Below are 21985 nucleotides of genomic sequence, written 5' to 3'. Positions count from 1 at the left end.
AATAATTGGATTATTTACCTCTCAGATTTCTTCTGGCCCTATGTATCTGTGATCCTATTTAATGCCACAGAATCATAGGTCAACGAAATTAAACTCTCCAAATAAAAGCTGGAAATCACTTCTGCCTACCTCCAACTCGCCTAAAGCCTCAAATTTGATGTCTTTAAGCTCTGTCACCCTCCTGCAGGGCATAGGTGAATAAATATTTGAAAACATTCTGCCAGTCATTCATTAACTCCAGGTTGGATCACATTGCAACGAAGGCTCTGGTAGAGGGGGAGGAGGGAATGATTGTCTTCAGATAGTGTCCTGTTTACCCAGTGATTGGCAGTGTAGCCCCTCCCAGCTTCCTCCCCTCACTACTCTTATATTTGGGTCACTTCATCCGGCTGAGGTCTGGTACCATGGGGACTCCAAATGATCAAGCAGTATTGAGAGCCATCTTCAGCCCAGACACGCCATTTGGAGATGTACCTGGGTGGGAACTTGGAGAAGATCAAATAGAAAAAAATCAGGTGGAAGATGAAGGTGAGAGTTATTTCATGTGTGACCTTGGGCTTGTCACTTTGTCTCTGAGCCTCAGTTTCCTCAGTTCTAAAATTGGACTAAATTGCTGTGGTCCTAGTTCCTACTTAGAGTCCTGTGATCCCTACAACAAATTTGGCCTAGAATTTTGGGAGTTAGACCAGAAGCCTCCCCCATCTGGAGAGGGTTTGACACCCTTAACTACCTATGTCCTCCATCCTTTTCTCGAGAAGGGGGATTGTTAATCTAAGGGCTTGGTGTAAAATCCCCAGGAAACCAGTTAGAGGCTAATTGTGTCAAATTGCTCATGGCCTGCTGCCAGTGTGATTTGGCATGGTGTCCCTGCTAGCTAGCATTAAAATCTCTCTTGGGGACCACTTTTCTTACCATCCCAAACCACCTGGTCAAATTTTAATGCATAAATGGGCACCCGTGTTCCACATACTTGCCAGTATTTGTCATTAGTGGAAAAGTTACTTTGGAATAAAGAACGGAAGAGGATGTTACCTGGTAGAAGTGGAGACCTGTATGAGGTGGAAATGGGATGAAAGAAGCAGACTTAGGGAGCAAAGGAGCTGCAAGTAGCAACTTTTTGATGTAGTCCCAATCTGACGTGTATCTAGAACTACCAAGCCAATTCTTCCCTATTAGACTATACTTGCCCAGTCATCAGTGATAGGGTTCTGTCTAATGGTTCAGAGGAAGACTGGGCTAATTAAGTTCTATGGAGCACCAAGGGCTATTTGCAATGGATGCCGTGTTTGAGAGGGAGATGGAGAATGGGGTGAATCTGGTGCCACCAAAGTTCACCCTCCCCTCACTGATGAGAGTTAAAGAGGAGAACCCTGCAGAACTGATAGAAACAGTATGAAGTTAAGTGATGGCAGCTGAACCTCTAAGATCCTCCGCTTCATCTCCAAAGACTTCAGTGAGTCTACTGTACTCCTTTTGTTAATAATAACCAACATCTACATGCAAGGAACTGTGCTGGGTACAGTGAATACAGAAACATGGCCACTGCCCTGAGACTTTCACCTCTTTTTGAAAAGATTAGCAATGATATGAGGCAGTGCGGACAATGAGTACTGTAGGATTTTAGGTTGGGTGGTCTGTGAAGGCTTCATGGAGGTGGAATTTGAGCTAGGTTTTGAAGGTTAGTCGGGATATTAATAATGAGGATGTACAATAGGTGATAGCATTTCAAGCAAGGGAGTTATTTGGGCAAAAACATGGAGGCAGAAATGGAAGTAGTATGTTCTTGGGTTAATGAGTAAGTCCAGCTGGAGAGGTGGTTTCATGTGGGAGAGGAATGAGAAATGAGGTTGGGAAATTAACCAGTTAGAGCACAGAAAACCTTGAATGCCAAATCAGAGCATGGACTTTACTGTCTAAGATCCCTTTGTCCTTTGCCATCTATAGATGCACATATATACTCCTGTCTCCAGGAAGACTTTCACATGTACCCTGAAAAATGGCTCTCAGGCCTGATCTAAAACCATCCAGAAGAGGCTGATGGGTGTGAAATGAACACCAAATTTGGAGGAGTTAACTGGATTAAAATCCCAGTTAATGCTACTTGCTACCTCGGTGAAGTTGGGTCAATGACTTTACTCCTGTCTCAAATTCCTTATCTGTAAAATGAGGTTACTTCTTGCTCTAAATACTAAGATCCTTTTAATAAGCCCCAGTAAATTGATGCTTCTACTACTTCAATCAGAGCAATCACTCAAGCAGATCAGTCCTCATCCTCCAGTGACATAGCTCAGGTGCCCACAGAGTCACAATCTCCCAAAGACTAAGACTTCATCTCTTCCCCATTCTTCCCTTCTTCCTGGGTCACATATACTGGCTATAGATGACATGTTCCCTGGGGACCTGCTGGAACAGACCAAGAACCTAGAGTTACAGGGGGTGACAGCAGCGGAGGCTGGGAACCTGAACACGGCTCTTGAGAGGTTCAGTCAGGCCATCAACCTGCTGCCCGGCAGGGCCTCAGCCTATAACAACCGAGCCCAGGCCCGAAGACTCCAGGGAGATGTGGCAGGTGAGTAGATCTTGAGAGAGTGAGGTCAGGCAAGGATGCTAACCTCCAGAGAACCCTCTCTGAGGATTTGTCTAGGGATTGGTGCTGCCCAAGCAATTATGTATGAGGTAAGATCTCATGGGTCTCAGGGGACAGAAAGCAAAAAACGCCACAGAGGAAAAGAGACGGGGTTATTAAGCCTGGAAAAGAAAAGCCTGGTGGTATGTGGACCAGCTGCTTCCTTTGTACGTAAACCTGGCAAAAATTCATGTAAAGTATGTAATTATGTAAATTACATCAGGGTAAAGAACTTCTGGAAACTATTGGGGTGAAACAGAGAAGCAAATGGGATAAAGAAACAAGTTTCACCTCTGTCTGGGTTGGGTAAGGATAACCTTAACTGGGTTTTGGCAGTAGGCACTGCTGGACTTTGCTCAGTGCCCTAGCTGGTTTGAACATTTGGCTGTAACTTGTTGCCACTTTTGAATTCTGTATTCCTTCAATATCTGTGGGAGAGAAGGAGCCATCAGGCATACTCACCAATGGCCTAAGTTCTAAGTCCAAAGTACCCCACGAGGGTACTTTGCTGCCAAAAGAGGGTATCTGTCTTCCCAAGACTTCCCATATACTAGGCAATAGGAACACGAGGGGACAATATGTCCTTGCTCTCTAGGAATTTATAGTCTACTGGAGGATACGGTGTGTACGGAGATAAGTAAATATCATAATTAGAGATAGGAGAAAATATTAACAACTAGTGGGATTATAAAATGCTTTCTTTGGCACTCAGGCAGCTAAGCTGATCCTTGAAGGAAGCTAATTCCTTTCTTGAAGGAAGGCTTCCAAGAGGCAACAAGTGAGGAAGGAGGGCAGCCCAGGCATGAGGGGATGGCCAATGCAAAAGGAGGGAGAAGGAATGAGTTCAGGGTGCAAGTAGGCTAGTTTGTCTGGGCCCCGGAGGGCATGAAGGGGAGTATTATACCTACATAGCATCTCTTCTGAACTCAGTTTCCCAACCTCAACTTAAACTAGTGTACTGTGCTTGATGACACATCTCCTCGGTGTTCTATCATCAGATAACCCTGAGGAGATAGGGTTACTGAGACTATTGCGATGAGCTCCCATCTGGTATGCTGCTTCTAATGTCAAACAGTAGGCATCAGTTGGCTTTTACAAAAGGGCATGACTGAGAAGGTATAGGAAGAACAAAAATTGTGCAATATCCCCATGAATCAGGGACACACTTTTCCTCGGGGACAGTGGGCTCAAGCTTAAAGTGATTTGTAAAAAAAAAAAAAATCCCTCCCCAACCCTCTGGATCCTCAAAGATTCAGCCCTTTCCACTCAGTTACCTCCTTGGTTCAGGGCTTTTATCGCTCCTTGTCTAGATCATTGCAATGACTTCCTAACTGGTGTCCTTGCCTGAAATTTCCTCCCACTTTAATTTATTCTCTACACTGCAAAGTAATTTTCTTTAAGCCCAAATCTGACTACGTCAACTCCAGTGGCTTCCTATTGCCTTTGAATCAAATATAAATTCATGTTTAGCTTTTAAAGCCCTCCACAACTTTGCTCCAATCTACCCTTCCAGTTTCATTTGACATCACTCTTAGCAATGATTATTTAGACCCAACCAAACTGGCTTTCTCTATTCCTCACACTCAGTACTCCCTCTCCCATCTCTGCTCCTTTGCAAAGGCTGACCCCCTTGCCTATAGGCACTCAACTGGTATGCTGCCTCCTCACCTCCACCTCCTCTTCATAGATACCCTGTCTTCCTTCAAAGTATAACTCAAGAACCACTTTCTTTCTTTTTTTCTTCCCTTTCAGTATATTTTATTTTTTAATTTTAATTAATTTATTTTTAGTTTTAAACATTCATTTCCACAAGATTTTGAGTTCCAAATTTTCACCCCATCTCTCCCCTCCCCCCACCCCAAGATGGCATGCATTCTGATTACCCCTTCCCCTAATCTGCCCTCCCTTCTATCATCACCTCTAATCCCCTTCCCCCTACTTTCTTATAGGGTAAGATAGATTTCTATACCTCATTGCCCCATATCTTATTTCCCAGTTACACATAAAAACAATTTTTAATATTGGTTTTTAAAACTTCGAGTTCCAAATTCTCTCTCTTCTTCCCTCCCCACCCATCCTCATTGAGATGGCAAGCAATTCAATGTAGGTTAGACATGTGTACTATTGCAAAACACTTCCATAATAGTCATGTTGTCAAGCACCACTTTCTACATGAAGCTTCTTCTGATCCCTCAACTGATACTTTTTATTTGTTCTCTCTACATTTATTTTGTATTTACATACATATGTCCTTGTCTCCCCTGTTAGAATTTACGCTCTTTATGAGCCTGGATCATTTCTTATATTGTATCTGAATCCTTAGCACTGGCACAGTGCCTGACACATACTAGATACTCAAAAAAATACTCGATTGATTGGTGGAGTTGTAAGGGACCTCAGAGGCCATCTGGTGCAGCGCATACCTAAACGAAAATCTCCACTTCAACAGAGCCCAACACTTGGTCATCAAGCCTCGGCCTGAAGCATGGGAGAGCTCACTACCTCCCAAAGCATCCCATTCCATTTTTGGACAGCTCCAGTTAGGAGATTTTTTTTCATATATTGAGCCCAAATCTGACTTTCTGCAGCTTCTACCCATGACTCCAAGGTCTGTCTTCTAGGGCCAAGCAGATTAAGTCTAACCTTTCTTTCATGTGACAGACCTTCATATATTTGAAGATTATTATTATTATATTTTATCCCTAGCACCAAAATCTTCTCTTCTCCAAGCTAACTCCCCAGTTCCTTCTTTCAATTCTGGTAATTCTCTAGTCCTCTCACCATGCTGGTCACTATCTCCTGAATGTCAGTCAGTCAACAAACTTTTATCAAGTGCGTGCTGTGTCAGACACTGTGCTAAGCTCTGGGGATACAAAGAAAGGCAAAAACATGATCCCTGCAGGGCATTCTGGGCTGAACCTGACTCAGACCAATCCCCTTTAATTCAAGGTTTAATATTGGAACAACACGAAGCGCTCATAAGTCATTCGATAGTTAACAAAAGGAGATTTATTTAGCCATAGCAGGAAAAGGATATTTAATAAGGATAGGCATTAAGAACCCCTTCAGCAATTTCTATTATTACAATGCACTATTTGTCGAACTCCTCACTTGAAAGTCTCCAACTTCACACTTGCCTGAGCCATACCAGATACAGAATTTTCTCTTAGCATAGGTTTCCAAAATCATCATGAAAGGCTTTCCAAGCTAGGTATTGGTAAGCATTGGTTAGTAGAAGTTACTTTCTTATACCTTACATGAGATCTTTCGCAGTCCAATAAAATGATCCATGAACGAATTTCAGCTTCTGACATTCTCATGACAATAGTTGGCTTTCAGCTGTTTAGTCAAATTCTCTGGTAATCACACCCCTTTCTTTGGGTCAGTCGTCCAAAGGGCTACTCAGGATGGCATCTTGCAACAGAGTCCACTTCCAGTCCTGCCTCTTCATCTTGGATATGAAAGATTGGCTTAAGGCCAGGTATTTTCCATCCATTGAAGGTATACTTTCTAGAGAGAGTTCCTATGGCATGTTTTCCTGTGTCACAAACCCTCTTACATTTGAGTCCCTACCATTTCACCCATGAGCAAGAATCACTACGCCTGGAAGACTGCAGAACACGACATTTGCTTCCACATTATTTCTTCCTGACTTATGTCAGTTGTAGTCGGCCTGAGAAGCTATCCATCTCTGAAGGGTAGCATCTAATTAGGCACTCATTATGAGAAAGAGCAATAAGTTGTTACTTGTTCATATCTGGAGCTGTGTTCTATTCACTTATTTTGGCTGATAGCATGATTGAAACTTAAGATTTTTTTGTTCTGAGGTTGGGTTTTTTTTTTTGGAATCACCTGATGCTTAATAAATTTTGTTTCAGGCTCTTGCTTTCATTCTCTATGTGTCTTAAATTTTTATGTTTGTTATATGCAGCATATTGTTGAGTTTTGCTTCCTTATTGATCATGCCATTCTCTTTCATTTTTTAAAAAAGAGTAGTCCAACAATATTTTATCTTTAAAGCTGTAGACTCTTTGGTCACCTACAATTTCGGTACTTTGGTCAAGTTATGGTTTCATTGATTTGGGTATTCTTTCCACTGGTGCATATTCCAAACCCTTCACACTTTCTTATCTAGTGTTTTCCCATAAACTCTGTGAATACTGACATTAATGTGGTAAGGGTCTTCCTTTGGTTCATTTGCTATCCCCAAGTACACTATGTGAGTATGCATATGCTGCCTCCAAGTCTCTTGAGACATTCTTAATTCTTGAATAATATCTTCAGTGTACTTTCTGGTAGCATTCTGTAGCCTACACATGACCTGCCATGCATATACATCTCTCCATTGCTTTTTTAAAATTGTAATTCTAGTAAAATATCACGATGGTCGTGATGATTCAGTGTGGTGTTGTTTAAAAGATGGGCTTTTGTGGCAGTACACAATTTGGTATCGTTAAATGTACTTTGTGATTTCATAGTACCACAGAACTGAAAAAATGGGAGCCTTGTACTTGGGAAGGCATGCTTTGGAGGACCCTGCTCATGCTCTTATAAGCACAAAAAATTAAGAGGTAAGGATGTGAGGAGAAATCCTTAAGCTGCCCTTTTGGCACTTTTTATCCCCTTTTTACAGATTTGGAAAGGTTAGGGATGAGAAAGGTTAAGTGACTTGCCCAAGTTGCATAGCCAGTAAGAATCTGAGGCAAGATTCAGACTATCATACTCAGTTTTGCTGGGTAAGGTATTCTCTATAAGCCCATAAACTTTACCTCCTAGAATATCATATTCCAAGCTTTCTGCTCCTTCATAATGGTGGCTGCTAAATCATGTGTGCTCCTCATAATGGCTCCATTATACTTGAATTCTTTCTTTCTGGTGGCTTGCAAAGTATTTTTTCTTTGATCCAGAAGCTCTAGATTTGGGCTAGAATTTCCTGGTGATTCTAATTTGGGGATTTATTTCAGATGACTGGTGGATTCATTCTGATTCCACTTTACCCTCTGATTCTAAGGGATTTGGATGCTTTTCTTTTAAGATTTCTTGAAATGTGATGTTTCAGCTCTTTTTTCGTCATGGTATTCTGCTAGTACAGTGATTCTTAAATTTTTTTCTCCTTGATCTGTTTTCCATGCCAGTTGTTTTTGATATGAGATACCTTACATTTTCTTGTTGTCTCATGAAATCATTGCCTTCTACTTGATCTATTCTAATTCTCAGGGAGCTTTTCCCCAGGCAAGTTTTGTGTCTCTTGTGTGAATTCCCTTGTTTATTTTTTCTTGAATAGTTCTCATTTATTTTCCAGTTTCCTCCTCAAGCATTCTCATTGCATTTGTAGAACATTTTAGACTCTTTAAAAAAAACTCTTGCTTTATCTTTTCTGGGAATTCTAGTTGGATTTGTGCCCAAGCTGTGTTTTTCATTAAGGCTTTGTTTGTAGATGTTTTGAAGTCATACTTTTCTTCTGCATCTATGTCTTAAGCATCCTTGCCACCATAACAGCTTGTTATAGTGGAGTTCTTTTTCAGTTTGCCCATTCTTCCAGTCCACTTTCTGACTTCAGACTTGATGTTATCACTGGTGCAGCACTGTCACACTTCTAGAGGAAAGGTCTCTGCTAGTCATGTTGCTTCTCTCTCGGGGTATGCAGTGTTGTGTTATTTTAGGATCTCAAGGCCCAGCTGGGAATCTTTAAGCTTTCAGTGCTCCCGAGTGGTCTGATCCAGGGCAAAGTCTGTTTTCTGATCCCTGACTCTGACTTCTGTAAGTTCCTGACCTGGACTTGGGTCTAAATGACAGCAAACTACTACTGGACTCTGCCGCTGTGGGCCAGATAGGAAGCTCAATTGATTCAGAATGAGAGAACCGTAGTCTCTTCTTTGGTCTGGGATTTCTGCACTGGTTATTCCTTTGTAGAATGGGCTAAATGCTGGAGCTGAGACCCTGCTCTGCTCCTGGAGTCCGAGCCACGCTGCTGCTACTGGCTTCCCATGGCCTCCTTACCTGAGAATTCCACTCCAAGCTCAGGTACCCTTCTTGGTCCATCCTGGACCTATGACCTAGAACTGGGTAGTGGGTGACAAAGCTGCCAGTTGGCACCTGTTTCCATTGTGATGCCCCAATATGGGTCTGGGACCTCCTTTTGCTCTTGTTCATAATCTCTTCCTGGGTACTGGAATGTTCCTAGTGCAGTGTGCTTCTGGCCTGACCATGTGCCCATTTTTCTCAGAGCTATTTGTTTTTCTATTCCGACTTACACTAGACAAATGACTGAGGGTGACTTTTTATAGATTTTCTTATCAGGATTTGGTCTGGTGTATTTTCTAGATCCATTTGGAATTTTTATATTGTTTCCTGTTTTGTATTGTTACCATCTTGGCTCTGCCAATAGGATTTTTAATCAAATTATATGGATAAGGGCCCCATATATTCTGGGGGCTCCCCATGATTTCTCAAATGAAATTGGACCCAATTTCTTCCTCCTATTCAATTCTGGATGGACCTAGCTCATTGTCTATCTGGAGCACATGTGCAAGATATATCTAGAACCAGATCTATTTTTATATCATTTCCATTTATGTATCCATACCAATATCAATCTATTGGACTAACTCAGTGGATTTTCCTTACAGCTGCATTTTATGATATAGGCAATATACATTTTAACTTCAAATTTTATTTTTCAAGTACAAATGGTTAAGGTAATTTTAAATAGTTATGGCTTTCAATGAGGAGGAATCTCATTGAATTATTTAATCCATTCACATTTAAGGTTATGATTGTTAGGTTTGTGTTTTCCTTCACTGATTTCTTTTGTACTTTTTTATCTCCCACTTCTTTTAAGTTAGAACCTTTTACCTGCATTTAGTTTTGATACATGTCTCTTTCCATAGGTCATTTTTGTAATGTACTGGAGTCATAGAGGTGAATAATGTGTGTGTGTGTGTGTGTATATATATATATATATATATATATATATATATATATATATATGTATAATGTGTATATGTCTGGGCACACCCTATGTCCTACTCGTATATCTTTTCATTCCTTAGGTATCAAGGAGTCTTTAAACTCATGCCTCTCAGATTGCACCCATGTTACTGGAGAACAGCTTTCAAGGGCTGCCAGTGTTGCCTTCTCTTCTCCTGTTTAAGCTTCTTCACAGTGGGCATGCATGGTTAGGGTGTCGTGGTAGTCTGTTCTTGCTTGCTGTGTCTGTATTCAGTGAGCAGTAAAGTGGCTCGAGTTTGTCCCAACTGGGACAGAAACTGCAAGAATGCCTCTTGGGTGTGGACACTCCTAAGGGAGCTATATTCACCCTTTCTTTAATACCCATGACCTACTTTGGACATTTTAGATCTGCTAAGATAGACATAGTCCTTTTGACCAAGTCTACAAATAAAATAAATACAGCTAGAATAAGATGCAGTGATTAGAATGGGGAAAAGAATCTTTGCATTGTTTCTTATTTTAAAAAAATAAGTCTGACATCTAAAATCTGCCATTCCTCAGAGATAAATGGTCAAAGGATATAAACAGTCTCAAAGCAAGAAATATAAACTACTAATAGCCTTTTGAAATATTTTAAAGTATTTATTAGCTTTTGATTATTAATAATTAGCTATTATTGGTAACTAATAAATGGATGAATAAAAGTTAAAACAACTATGAAATATAATGTCACATTCATCAGAATATCAAAGATGGTAAAGGATGTTGGTGGGGATACAGGAATACAGGAATGTTAATTTACTACTATTAAAGGTATGAAATGATCCAACTCCTTTGAAAATAATTTGGACTTATGCAAATGAAATTATAAAAACTTTTCATACCCATTGTCCCACCAATATAATTTATCTACCAAGGAGGTTACTGACAATAAGAAAAAAAACCTATGTGTATAAACATTCATATTAATGCTATTTATAATAGCTAAAAGTTAGAAACAAAGCGTGAGTCAAATGATTGGGGAATAGCTGAACAAATTGAATTATATAAATATCTGGCGTAAATGTACTAAAAGCAATGATGAAAACGAATAATTCCTATTCATTGTAGCAGTTGATAGGGTGGGATAGTGAGCAGGGCTGTTCAACTACTCATTTTTTCACTTTCCCATCACCCTACTACTGACTATTGATTAGACAGGTTCCTCCATGTAACGGGTGGCATCAGGAAGACCTGAGCTCAAATCCAGCCTTAGACATTTTCTAGTGGTGTGACCTTGGGCAAGTCACTTAACTTCTGTTTGTCTCAGTTTCCTTATCTGTAAAATGGAGAAAATAATAGGATCTACCATCTGGTTTACCATCAGGTTTACCATAAGATTATATTGAGATATGATAATATTATAAATAATAATAAAATATTAAAAAATAAAATGAGATAATATTTATAAAAGCACTGAGCACAGTGCCTAGCACATAGTAGGTACCATGTAAATGTTAGCTATCATTATACAAACATTCTCTACTCCTTTGTCATCTTCTCATTATCTGGAACCCCTGCCCTGGGACCTTGCTTTATTTAAAGGCCCATTATTTCAGGGAAGCTCCAGCCACTCCTGGTTATCTCTTATCAAAGTGCTTACTCTAACTAGCCCTTCTCCATCTGAAATGAACTCTGCCTTTACTCCTGGAAGGCGTATGTCATTCTACTCTCTTGTAGCTTCATTGGCCATACCTGTGACCTTGGGGACTTAAATGCCCCTCCCTGGCCACCAATCGATTAACATTAAGTTAAGCCACTGTGCTAAATGACAGAGATATAAAGAGAGGCAAAAGACAGTCCCTGCCCTCAAGAGGTTCACAGTCTAACGGAGGAAACAACACCCAAGCAAACTATATATAGGATAAATAGAAAATAATTTACAAAGGGAAGGAACTGGAATTAAGACCCATGTGTATCGTACCCCTTTAAAAAACTAATTGTCTGGTTGACTAATATTTAATTAATATTAATAAATAATATTAATAATAGCTGATAATCCTGAGGGAAAGCACACTGGAACCAGGGCAGGTAGGCGTGGGGGGAGCAGTTTCTGAACTATGTGGGCTTAGAAAACTACTCCCTAACTTACAGCCATGCTTCAGAATATATGCTATGAAGTGATTCAGAGTTAACAGAGCAGGATCGAAAGAATAATGTGAACATGGATTAGGTGCCTCTCAGCTACAACCAGGTGCATTTCATGAGCCTCCACCTAATGTTTCACTTTTCCTAGACCAAACTATCATTAATTCAAAGTAAAAGTCATTTAGTCAAAAAGAACAGCAAAATAAGTAAAAAGATAAATTTCCCCCAAATGCACCACTTCCCACTGATTCCCACAACACAAGTCAAAGAGGAGATACTTCCTCCCACCCAACAAGTAATCCTCCTGGGATTGCATGCGCCCTGGAACAGCCCTCAGCCTCTGAAACCACCGTTTGTGGCCCTTGCCTTTCTCAGCAATACTGATGCCACGAAACTGGGCTGCTTTCTCCACTGAACCAAAGCCTTCATCTGCCCCTTCTCTGTTTACTAGCTTCTTCCTCTTAGGGAGCAAGGATTGCTCTTCTGTGGGACAATCCAAGCTTCAAGTTACTTTAACTCTTTTGTTAGTCAGACCCAAAGTCACACTCAGCCAACACAGCAAATAACCTATTAAATCAAGCCTCCTTCCCCTCCTCCTCCTCCTCCTCCTCCTCCTCCTCCTCCTCTCAGAAGAAAATTCCTTAGGCCTGTATGATATTTGGATTGGGATGAATAAATTGATTTCAACTCCCACTTTGTCCCTCATAAACGTGGGAATCATCTTTATTTGTGGTTATTGTTCAGTTGCACCTGACCCTGGGTAACCCCATTTGGGGTTTTCTTGGCAAAGACACTGGAGCGGTTGGCCATTTCCTTCTCCAGCTCATTTTTCAGGTGAGGAAACCGAGGCAAACAGGGTTCAGTGACTTGCCCAGGGTCACCCAGCTAGCCAGTGTCTGGGGCTGGAGCTGAGCTCGGGTCTTCCTGACTCCAGGGTAGGTACTCTATCCCACTGTGCCACCCTAGCCGCCCTGTGCAGAGTCGCGCAGCTAATAACCAAGTGGCGGAGGTGGAGTTTGAACCGGACTGTTCTCTATGTTAAGTCTAGCGCTCTCTCCACTGCACCCCTCTGCTTAATCCAGGCTGCATTTGACCGAGAAATCTCCCCGGACTCGGGAGCATCCGCTAGTCTGGGGAGTGGGCGGAGCGGTGGGAAGGAAGCCGCAGTTCTGAATATGACCATCGGGGGGCGCAGTGACTTCACTAGGAAAGGTGGACGTTCCCTTCTTTACCTGTGAGGAAGAGACGGCCGCGGGAAGAGTCTTTTTGCCGCCCACGTCTCCTTCCAATCAGCTCCAGCCCCCATGAATTTTGCTTCCCTCCTCCCCGCTCCAGGTGCGCTGGAGGACCTGGACCGTGCCATCCTGCTGAGCCAGGGCAGAGGGCGGGCGGCGTGCCAGAGCTACGTGCAGCGGGGGCTCGTGGCCCGTCTGCAGGGAAGAGACCACGACGCCAGAAGCGATTTCGAGCGAGCGGCCCGGCTGGGCAGCGCCTTCGCCCGCCGCCAGCTGGTCCTGCTCAACCCTTACGCGGCCCTGTGCAACCGGATGCTGGCGGACATGATGAGAGGGCTGCAGGGCGCCGGGGAGCCCTGAGAACACCACCGGCCCAGAGGCGGCAGCGAGTAATAAAGCGCCTCTGCCCCCGTCCTCGAGCGCGTCCTCGCTGTGTTAAGAGCGGCCCCGTTAGCTCGGCCAATGCAGGCACTTCGTAGGGTCTGCCTTTTAGAGCCGCGAGCAGCCTCGGGGTCGTTTAGTCCCGCCGAAGCCCGGAGGTCGGGCGAGGGAGATGGGGGCAGGGTCCGAATCGACGCCCACGTCCTCCGGCTCCACAACTCCCAAGCTCCTTCCACCGCGCCACGAGCATCTCTGTTCAGCTCAGTGGCGGTGAAGGCAGTGTGGTGCAATGGAAGGAGCGCAGAGTCTGGGGTCAGGAGATCCAGGTTCGAATTCCAGTTCTGCCGAGATCGCCTCGGCTTCTGGGGGTATCAAGGACCGGCATCGCAGCGCGTCAGAAGGTGTCAGAGGTCCTGGGTTAGAATTCCGCGTCTGTCCTTTACTGCCTCCGTGACATTGTCTGTGTCTCACTTTATTAAGTAGGCGATTCCCAAGGTCTGAGTCAGTTAGCAGTGAGGGGCACAGACCCGGAGTGTGATGGACGCACGAGCCCACGCACTGGCAGAGGCGGGGTTGGCACCTGGGTGCTCCCGCTCCAGCTTGGCACTCTCCACTGCGGCACACAGACGAGACAACGGGAGGGGCCCGGAGAGGTCCCCTGGACCAGCCAGGCCTGGGCGCTGCCCCGCGCACCCACCCACGCAGCTTCTTCCCGGGCCAAGGTCGCCGAGACTGGCCATTCCCTGAGCACACATCACGCTCCTGGCCCAGCTCCCGCTGATGAGGGCCGCGTGCTGCAGAGGCAGCCGCCGGCGGTGTGTGTGCACGCCTAAGGGGCTTTGGGGACGACGCGAGGTGGGCGAGAGCTAATGCCCCCTCGCTTCCCACTCCAGAAGGAAGGGGTTGGGTGGTCTAGCCTTCACCCGGGAAGAGGGTGGCAGATCGGGCATTGATTGGCACCGTCTGCCCATGCTCCGAGCCCCTGCATCATACTGCAGTGTTCATCAGACCTGAGCAGTTGCTGTCCCCAGTCCCGGAGAGGCGCCTGGACCAGGGTTTGACAGGGGAGGGATCCCCGGTGAGTGATGCCCGGGGGATGGAGTCAGAGACCCGGGCCCCAGGGAGGGGCTGTCCACGACAATACCCCCATCCCACTGCCCAGATGTCCTGCCTGCTACTCGAAACTGGTCCCAAAGCTGAAACCTTCCCCACGCCCCACCTGTCCCTTCCCCCCACCCCCAACATGCAGAGAGGAGGAAAGAAGTCAAGGGTAGGGGAAGAGGGCAGAGGAAGGGGTATGGCCTGAGAGAGACAAGGCTGGGAGGAGATGCCTGGGAGGAGAGAGGTTCTGACCTTCAGGCGGAGGGACATGCTATATTTGCCTATGCATTTAAATGTGTGTCTCCATGCGTGCACATCTCAGTGTGTGTATGTGCATGTGTCTATGTATATCTGTGAATATGTGTACATACAGAAGCTACTATGTGTCTGTGCATATGTCTGTAAAAGTGTGTTTATCAATGTATGTGTCTGTTTCTGGCTATCCATGCATATGCATGTGTTTTCTACATGGATATGTGTGTGGGAGGAGGCCCTTGTGCCTGCCCTCCCTCTCTTCCTTCCTCCCACCCCCAGGACTCTCCCTCTGCCCCCCAGGAGCCAAAGGGGGTTCAAACTGAGGCTGACCATGATGCTTTCCTGGACCCTCACTGCACTCCCTCCCACGTTGCTGCTAGTACAGGCCCTGCTGAGCCCAGGTACCCCACTGTACCTACCCCTGACCCTCCTGGTGTCCGCTCACCTTCAGCGCTCCTGGAGTGCTGATCCCCTCTCCCCTAGACAGCATGCTCCCAGGTCTGTCCAGGCGCTACCCCAAGTACCTGGCCATACTGGATCATCATTTCCTTTATTCCTATATTCCATTATTTATTATTGCCTGCGAGGGGAATCTCAGAGGCTTCCCTGCCTCTCTCCTCCTAGGTCCCTTTCATGTGACTTCTTGAGCCTTTGGGTTACTTCCCACGGTGTGGGAAGTACAGTCCCCTACACCCCTATATGATTTCTATCTCCACCTCACTCTCTCTCCATGCTCTCTCTGATGTCTCCATTACTGGCTCCTAAGTGTTCCCAAGGCCCTTTGATCATGGGGCCCCTACTCTGTTCCAGGCCAGGGGGAGCTGGCGCCTCAGATCGATGGGCAGACATGGGCAGAGCGGGCATTGAGGGAGAATGAACGCCATGCCTTCACCTGCCAGGTGGAAGGTGGGCATGACCCTCCGAGGCTAGCCTGGTACCTGGATGGACAACTGCAGGAGGCCAACACCTCGAGGCTGCTGAGCGTGGGTGGGGAGGCCTTCGCTGGCGGCACTAGCACGTTTACAATCATTGCCCAGAGGGCTCAGCATGAGCTGAACTGCTCTTTGCAGGATCCAGACACCAGGAGGGTGGCCAATGCCTCTGTCATCCTCAATGTGCAATGTGAGTGTCCGCTGGGGTGGGGACAGGTGAGGCAGGGAGAGGGCTCTCTGCATTGTGCTCGAGTGCCAATCCCCTCCACTCTAGCCATCAGGCCTGTCCAGGTGCCACCCCCAGCACCTAGTAACACAAGACCTGGGAGGGCAGACCAAAGCAGACTACCTTCTTGTCTGTTACTGTCACTAGCATCCTCCGAAAGAACTCATGGGCCCTGTTTCCTCTCCCCTGATCTTATGCCCAGACCCAGATCTTGCCATATTTCATTCTCTATCTGAGAAGAGACCCTGGATATCCAGATCCCCAGCCATGTCCGGGGAGAGGCCCCAGGTGCCTGAGGTCCTAGTCTCCTTCCTTCCCAAAAATTATATTTGGGAGGGTTTGGGTGGGGAGAGTGATGTAAGATCAGTGATAGGAGTAGGGTGGCTTCTGCTTTGCCCCAGTCAAACCAGAGATTGCCCAGGTTGGGGCCAAGTACCAAGAAGCCCAGGGCCCAGGGCTCTTGGTTGTCCTGTTTGCCCTGGTGCGAGCCAACCCACCTGCCAATGTCACATGGATTGACCAGGATGGACCTGTGACAGTCAACACTTCTAATTTTCTGGTACTGGATGCCCAGAGCTACCCCTGGCTCACCAACCACACTGTACAACTGCAGCTCCACAGCTTAGCCCAAAACCTCTCTGTGGTGGCCACCAATGGCGTGGGTGTCACAAGTTCTTCTCTCCCAGCACCAGGTGAGTCAGGTAAAGCTCAGAGGGGCATGGGTGGTGTGGAACAGAGATGCATGCCCCTCCTATCCAAAGGGTAAGCATCGACAGAAACTAGCATAGACATTGCCAAAGTTTGGGGTGGGCACAGGATAGCATATGGGGAAGGCAAGAGGATCTTTTACTGGAAGACCAGGAATTTGCACCAGGAAACTTGCTAGAGGGAAATCCTGCCAGGGCATCTTGCCCATAGCAACAAAGATGGGCTTCTCTCCCTTTGCATGTGGGGATGGGCAGGGACACTCTCTACCTGGGCTTGACCAAGGGATGCCCCACAGGGCTCCTGGCCACCCAGGTGGAAGTGCCGATGCTAGGCATTGTTGTGGCTGGGACCCTTGCTCTGGGCACTCTGGTGGGCTTCAGCACTCTGGTGGCCTGCCTGGTCTGCAGGAAGGACAAAAAGACCACAGGTAGGGATGGCTCAGAGGCTGCCCTGCCTCTCTCTTCCTAGGTCCCCATTTATGTGACTTCCTGAACATTTGGGTTTCTTCCCGAGGGAGGTGTGTGTGCAGAGAAGAGGGATTGGGAGGGAGGCTGTGAGTAAAAACAGCGAAGAGGAAGTATAAGGATAGAAGCTGCAATAAGGTTACCAGGTGGGGACAGAGATCAAACATGGTGAGCATGGGGCAGAACCGAACAAATCTGGAACTGAGGGAGCTAGACAGAACAAGTGGTACAGGACAGCCAAAGAGGGCTTGCCTGGGGTGTGGGTGGGGTGGAGGAGACACCAGAGCTATGAGGATCTGGGTCACACAGTGGGATAAGTGAAAAGTCATGAATTCTGTTATCAGAGACGGGCATATGAGAGCACCTCCCCATCTGGATTGGCACTCAGTGCACTCTGATGGGATGTAGTCAGTGGGCCCACCCTCTTTTTCCCCAGGCACCTCTCGGCGACCATCTCTCCTCTCCAGGTAACAGGCCCTCAGTCTGGGTAATATGGTGGGTTGCCAGACAATGGGCAGGACTGATACACAGAGTGGTGTTGGGGAGATTCCTTGGAGGTTGGTAGGTCTGGGCCATGCCATAAATTGAGAATACATCCCAGCTGGTGTCAAGGGTGATATCAGCATTTACCTACCTTGCAGTGACTCCAACAATCTGAAACTCAACAATGTGCGACTGCCTCGGGAAAACATGTCCCTTCCTTCCAACCTGCAACTCAATGATCTCACTCCAAACTCCAGAGGTGGTGTATATTTTGCTGTGGTCAGGCCATGTCCAAAGTGTATTGTTGAGTTCTGGGTGCCACATTTTAGGAAGAACATTGACAAACTAGAGTGGGTTCAGAAGAGGATGCACAACATTGTGAGATGACTAGAGACCATGCCAGATGGTCTCTCCCCAGTGCCCTCCCCTGCCACCTAAGGCTCTACAGCCACCCTCCCCCATCCCCTTGTCCACTGGGTTGGCTCCTGAATTTGCAATCCCCTAAGACCTACAGGGGAAAGGGGAGCATGGGCACCAGAAGGAACTCCTCTGGCACTGGAGGGCACCAGGCACCACCATCTTTGTCATCCAACAGCCAAACCAGCTGATGGACAGATACCACAGAACACCAGGAGGCCTGACATCCTGGACCCTGAGAATGGTGTCCTTTTCACCAGCCAAGGTATCTAGGGCGAGGAAAATGGGTACCAATAGGGCACATGCCTCCCCACCTCCTCATCTCCCCTGCCTAATATGCCCATCTATATAGATTCTATAGCTCCTAGATGACCTGGAAAAAACCTAGGTATCTATGCTACCAGTTCTCCAGGAGTGAGGTTCCCTGCGGAAGGAGGGTTGGCATAAACTAAGCATCTCTTCCTCAATGGGGCCAGGAGCTCAAGCTCTGAATCCCTTTCACCCCACAGGTTTTGTACACCTTCCGATGCTGGGCTACATCTATCGGGCATCCAGTATGAGCAGTGATGAAATTTGGCTGTGAGCAAGAGGGCAGGGTAGAGGGAAGTCCTTTTGTTCCTCTGGTTGCCTTTTGCTTCTCTCCTGAGTCTGCCCTTACCCTCCTGGCTGGGGAGGTAATTTTTGTTATCCATATAATGAGTTTGATTGTTATCATTGGGACCTCAAACTCGGATCAGACTCTCTTAGGCATGGGGTTGAGGCTGCCCATGAGAACCAGTCACTTCATTTTAACTCAGGTTAGTCTTGAGACTTGGGTAATGATGTAACGAATACCCAAGCTGAATGTAGCTGTGTTCAAATAGCATGTAACTTCTAGGAGAGGACATGACATTTCCTGACATCTCAAAACCATACCCTTGATCTTCTTTAGCACTTTATACAATGGGGAGCATGCCAGGCTGGGTGGATAGGGAGAATGCTGCATGCCCTGGGCACTGCCCTTAGTTCCTCTTTTAACTCTCTATGCCTCACCCCTTTTAGGCAGAAATCAAACCGTCCCTTCCTTGTGTGCCAACCCTGGCACATTGGCGTGGGCTAAGCTAAGCACAACCTTTTCCTTTTGGCTGAAAGCCTCCCTGCCTGCCTCTACTTCCTCATGAGTACTACATATAGTGATGGGATGGGTATGGGATATGGGCTTTCCTCACCTCCTTGATGTACCCAAAGCATCTTTCCTGTGAGCAATGTTAGCTCTGGGCATCAGCAAAGATTAGGGAGAAAAGGAGGAAGGGAGACCTAGTAATGCCCTCCCAAGGGCATGAAACTATGCACCTGTTCTTGCAATATCAGCACTTTAAGAATGTCCCATAGGGGAGGGGGCATGACTAAGAGCCCCCAGAGCTTCTGCTTTGTCTCTGATGTTTCTTCTACATTTGGGGCTTCCTAGAAATTCACTGTGAGTGCCCTAGGCCCAATACGCCTAGGGTTTCCCCTGTCAAAACTGTGGTCTGCCTCCTCTCATTCATATGTTTTACTTAACCCCATTCCCACCTCCTCCAACCCTCTGGCACTGATTTGTCTGGTATCCATCCTTTGGCAGCAATAAACCAAGTTCATCTTGTCCCATGGAGCTGCCATTTTTCTCTAGAGGAAATTCTTTCCAGAGAGGAATGGTCATGGCTGAAAGACATCATTCTGTCAGTCAGTAGCATTAATGGTATGCCCAGGGTTCTTTGGGGTGCATTGGCAGTCTGGGGAGGGGGAAAAGAGACACCATGGACATAGAGTACAATAGAGTTCTTGCCCAAGAAAGTATATAATCCTTTAGTTGAGGAGTCTGACTCAGAGTTGTATGCAGGAATCATATTCTAATGGATCTACAAAAATAATTATAGAGCTGACATAAAGTGGCATTGACCTGAAATGTTTTCATAGGACCAGAATTTGAGAATTGTAAGAGACCTCAGCAGTGGTTGAGATAGTTATCCAGTCCAACCATTATTACATACCCAACAAATGGTCGCCCACTTTTCTGTAAATTTTGTAATTTAAAAAATGGTGGCTGTGAGTCAGTGGGCGTTATGCTGTCCCTGGCTGGCTCGATGACGTTTAGCCCAGCTAGGAATAAATGGAAGACATAGGAATTTGCCAAAGACAAAACCTGCCCTCCTTCTTCCCCTTCCACCTGCTGATTCCCCATAAGAAGGGGATCCAGAACAGCAATCTAAGCATAAAAGAGAGACCACCGCTGATTTTCGTACTGCTGCTTAGCGTCTTGTTGGGCATTAAGGGATGCCTGGATGTCTACTCCTAGGGCAATGCCCCCAGATTCCTCAAGGTCCTAGACAGAATATTCACACAACATCAAGATGATTTAAGAATATTGAGAAAACAATCTACAAACGATGGGAAATTAAGATAGCACAGAGTATATTTTTAACATTTTATAAAAATCTATCATATTATTGCTCAGCAGCATGTTGAATACATAGCAAGCTTTCAATAAAATGACTGACTTCATGTATATTTATATTTTCTCCCCAAACATGCTGTAAGTTTATTAAGGGCAAGGACTATGTCTTCTGTTTTGGGAGCATCTGTGGAGTGGCCCAGGTGGTCCTGAAGCTTTTCATTTTAGGGGGAAAGAGACTGGACCTATGATTTCTCTGGAATAAAGACCCGCTTTATGAGGAGACTCCATCTATGCAAGATGTCAACTTCTGTGCTACTCAGAGCAGGGGGTGGGGGGTGGGGGCCAAGGTTATGAATTGCCCAGGGTCATCCAGCCAGAATGTGTTGGAAATGGGAATTGAATCCAGCTTTGAGACAAATTCTCTATTCACCAGGCCATGCTGCCTCTCATGAGAGCCAACAAAATTTAGTGGCTTGTTTCGTGGCAAAATTGGGACAACCAGGCCCCTGTGCCCCATTGGTCTTATCCTCTCTCCCAGCTCCTACAGCTTTCCCTATTCTCTGAAATGGATGCCAGAACCGTTTGGGGACATCCCCACTCCTGACCTCTATCTGGCCACTGGACCCAGATGGCTCCACAGGAGAAAGTGAGGCTGGTGACTTTGCACAGCTCTCCCTCACTTAACTCCAATTCACTTGCATGTCCTGACATCACTTTCCTGATGCCATGGTCCTCTTTGAGAACAAAGGACAAACAACAATGAAATGGATGCCAGAACCAAATTTGAGAAGCCCTAATTGATCCCCTATGTGGCGAAGGGTGGGGAAAAGCCCTTTTCCCTGTAGTTTACCTGAGATAAGGTTGGAATTCTTAGAAGTTAAATTTTACTAATAAGAGAATAAGGAAGCAGAAAAACCAGAGTTTACAGAGTAAACATTTCTGAGACTAACCTTGGAACAACTGGCTTGGTTGGCTTGGTTTAACAGGGATCTTTTTCTCTAGGGGAATGGTGGTGGTGGGGGGAGACCTTTTTGTTTCTCAGTAATACATTCAAAGCCATAAGATTTCAACGTGGCAGGGATCTTAAGAGGTCATCTCGTTAACTCCCTTAGTTTACAACTGAGACTCATCCAGGTTAAGTGCCCAATATCACACAAGTTATAAATGGAGGAGGGAGGATTTAACCTAGGTCTTGGGACTCAAAATCAAACACTGCCTACTCTACCACACTGTCTTGAAATCTATTTCCAGATGAAAGGAGAATTTTTTTTTGATGAAATTTGGAGGTAAACTATATGTTAAATTGAATTCTTTTTTTTTCCTGGGTAGTAGGAAAAAATATTTTAGGAAGTATCTTTTTTAATTTTTTCTTTGGATTCCCAGCACAGGATAAATATTTAATAAATGCTTTGGATTGATTCCTCCTTATCTTGGTTAGGAAGGTGACTGGTTATTTAGATAATGAGCAAGTAGCCACATATGGTTGGAACACCAAAACACCACCAGGCACCAGGAGGTTTCCCTAATGTCTGACAATGAACATGCGATTGTGGAATGGACAAATGAGCTCTGTCCAGGGCACTCTGCTGAGGCAAACCAAAACTAGGTGCTGGGGGAAGCAGCATTCTCATCACTGTCATATAAGGATCAGGATGCCTTGACACCT

At 45.7% G+C, this 21985-nt stretch overlaps 2 protein-coding genes across 2 annotated transcripts; both read left to right on the top strand.

The window, feature by feature from the left end:
• Window positions 1-356: 356 nt before the first annotated feature.
• Window positions 357-13353, top strand: TTC36 (tetratricopeptide repeat domain 36). Its single transcript, XM_036744414.1, has 3 exons — window positions 357-528; window positions 2381-2569; window positions 13040-13353. Exons 1-3 carry the CDS (start codon window positions 405-407, stop codon window positions 13297-13299), a joined length of 573 nt encoding a protein of 190 aa, XP_036600309.1. The 5' UTR covers window positions 357-404; the 3' UTR covers window positions 13300-13353.
• A 1423-nt stretch (window positions 13354-14776) lies between these two features.
• TMEM25 (transmembrane protein 25) lies at window positions 14777-20611 on the top strand. Its single transcript, XM_036744413.1, has 8 exons — window positions 14777-15077; window positions 15487-15798; window positions 16236-16526; window positions 16838-16969; window positions 17443-17473; window positions 17648-17748; window positions 18085-18171; window positions 18416-20611. The coding sequence occupies exons 1-8, from the start codon at window positions 14867-14869 to the stop codon at window positions 18487-18489; spliced, it is 1239 nt and encodes a 412-aa protein (XP_036600308.1). The 5' UTR covers window positions 14777-14866; the 3' UTR covers window positions 18490-20611.
• Window positions 20612-21985: the final 1374 nt, after the last annotated feature.

The sequence above is a fragment of the Trichosurus vulpecula genome, chromosome 2 (genome assembly GCF_011100635.1).
Source record: "Trichosurus vulpecula isolate mTriVul1 chromosome 2, mTriVul1.pri, whole genome shotgun sequence".
NCBI classification, from domain to species: Eukaryota; Metazoa; Chordata; class Mammalia; order Diprotodontia; family Phalangeridae; genus Trichosurus; species Trichosurus vulpecula.
This window is presented reverse-complemented; position numbering and strand designations above follow the sequence as displayed.

Coding starts and splice junctions, on each gene's coding strand:
- TTC36 (XM_036744414.1), top strand. CDS start 405: ATGGGGACTCCAAATGATCAAGCAGTATTGAGAGCCATCTTCAGCCCA. Junction 529..2,380: donor AAATCAGGTGGAAGATGAAG/GTGAGAGTTATT, acceptor TACTGGCTATAG/ATGACATGTTCCCTGGGGAC. Junction 2,570..13,039: donor ACTCCAGGGAGATGTGGCAG/GTGAGTAGATCT, acceptor TCCCCGCTCCAG/GTGCGCTGGAGGACCTGGAC.
- TMEM25 (XM_036744413.1), top strand. CDS start 14,867: ATGCATATGCATGTGTTTTCTACATGGATATGTGTGTGGGAGGAGGCC. Junction 17,474..17,647: donor CGACCATCTCTCCTCTCCAG/GTAACAGGCCCT, acceptor CCTACCTTGCAG/TGACTCCAACAATCTGAAAC. Junction 17,749..18,084: donor TCTCACTCCAAACTCCAGAG/GTGGTGTATATT, acceptor GTCATCCAACAG/CCAAACCAGCTGATGGACAG.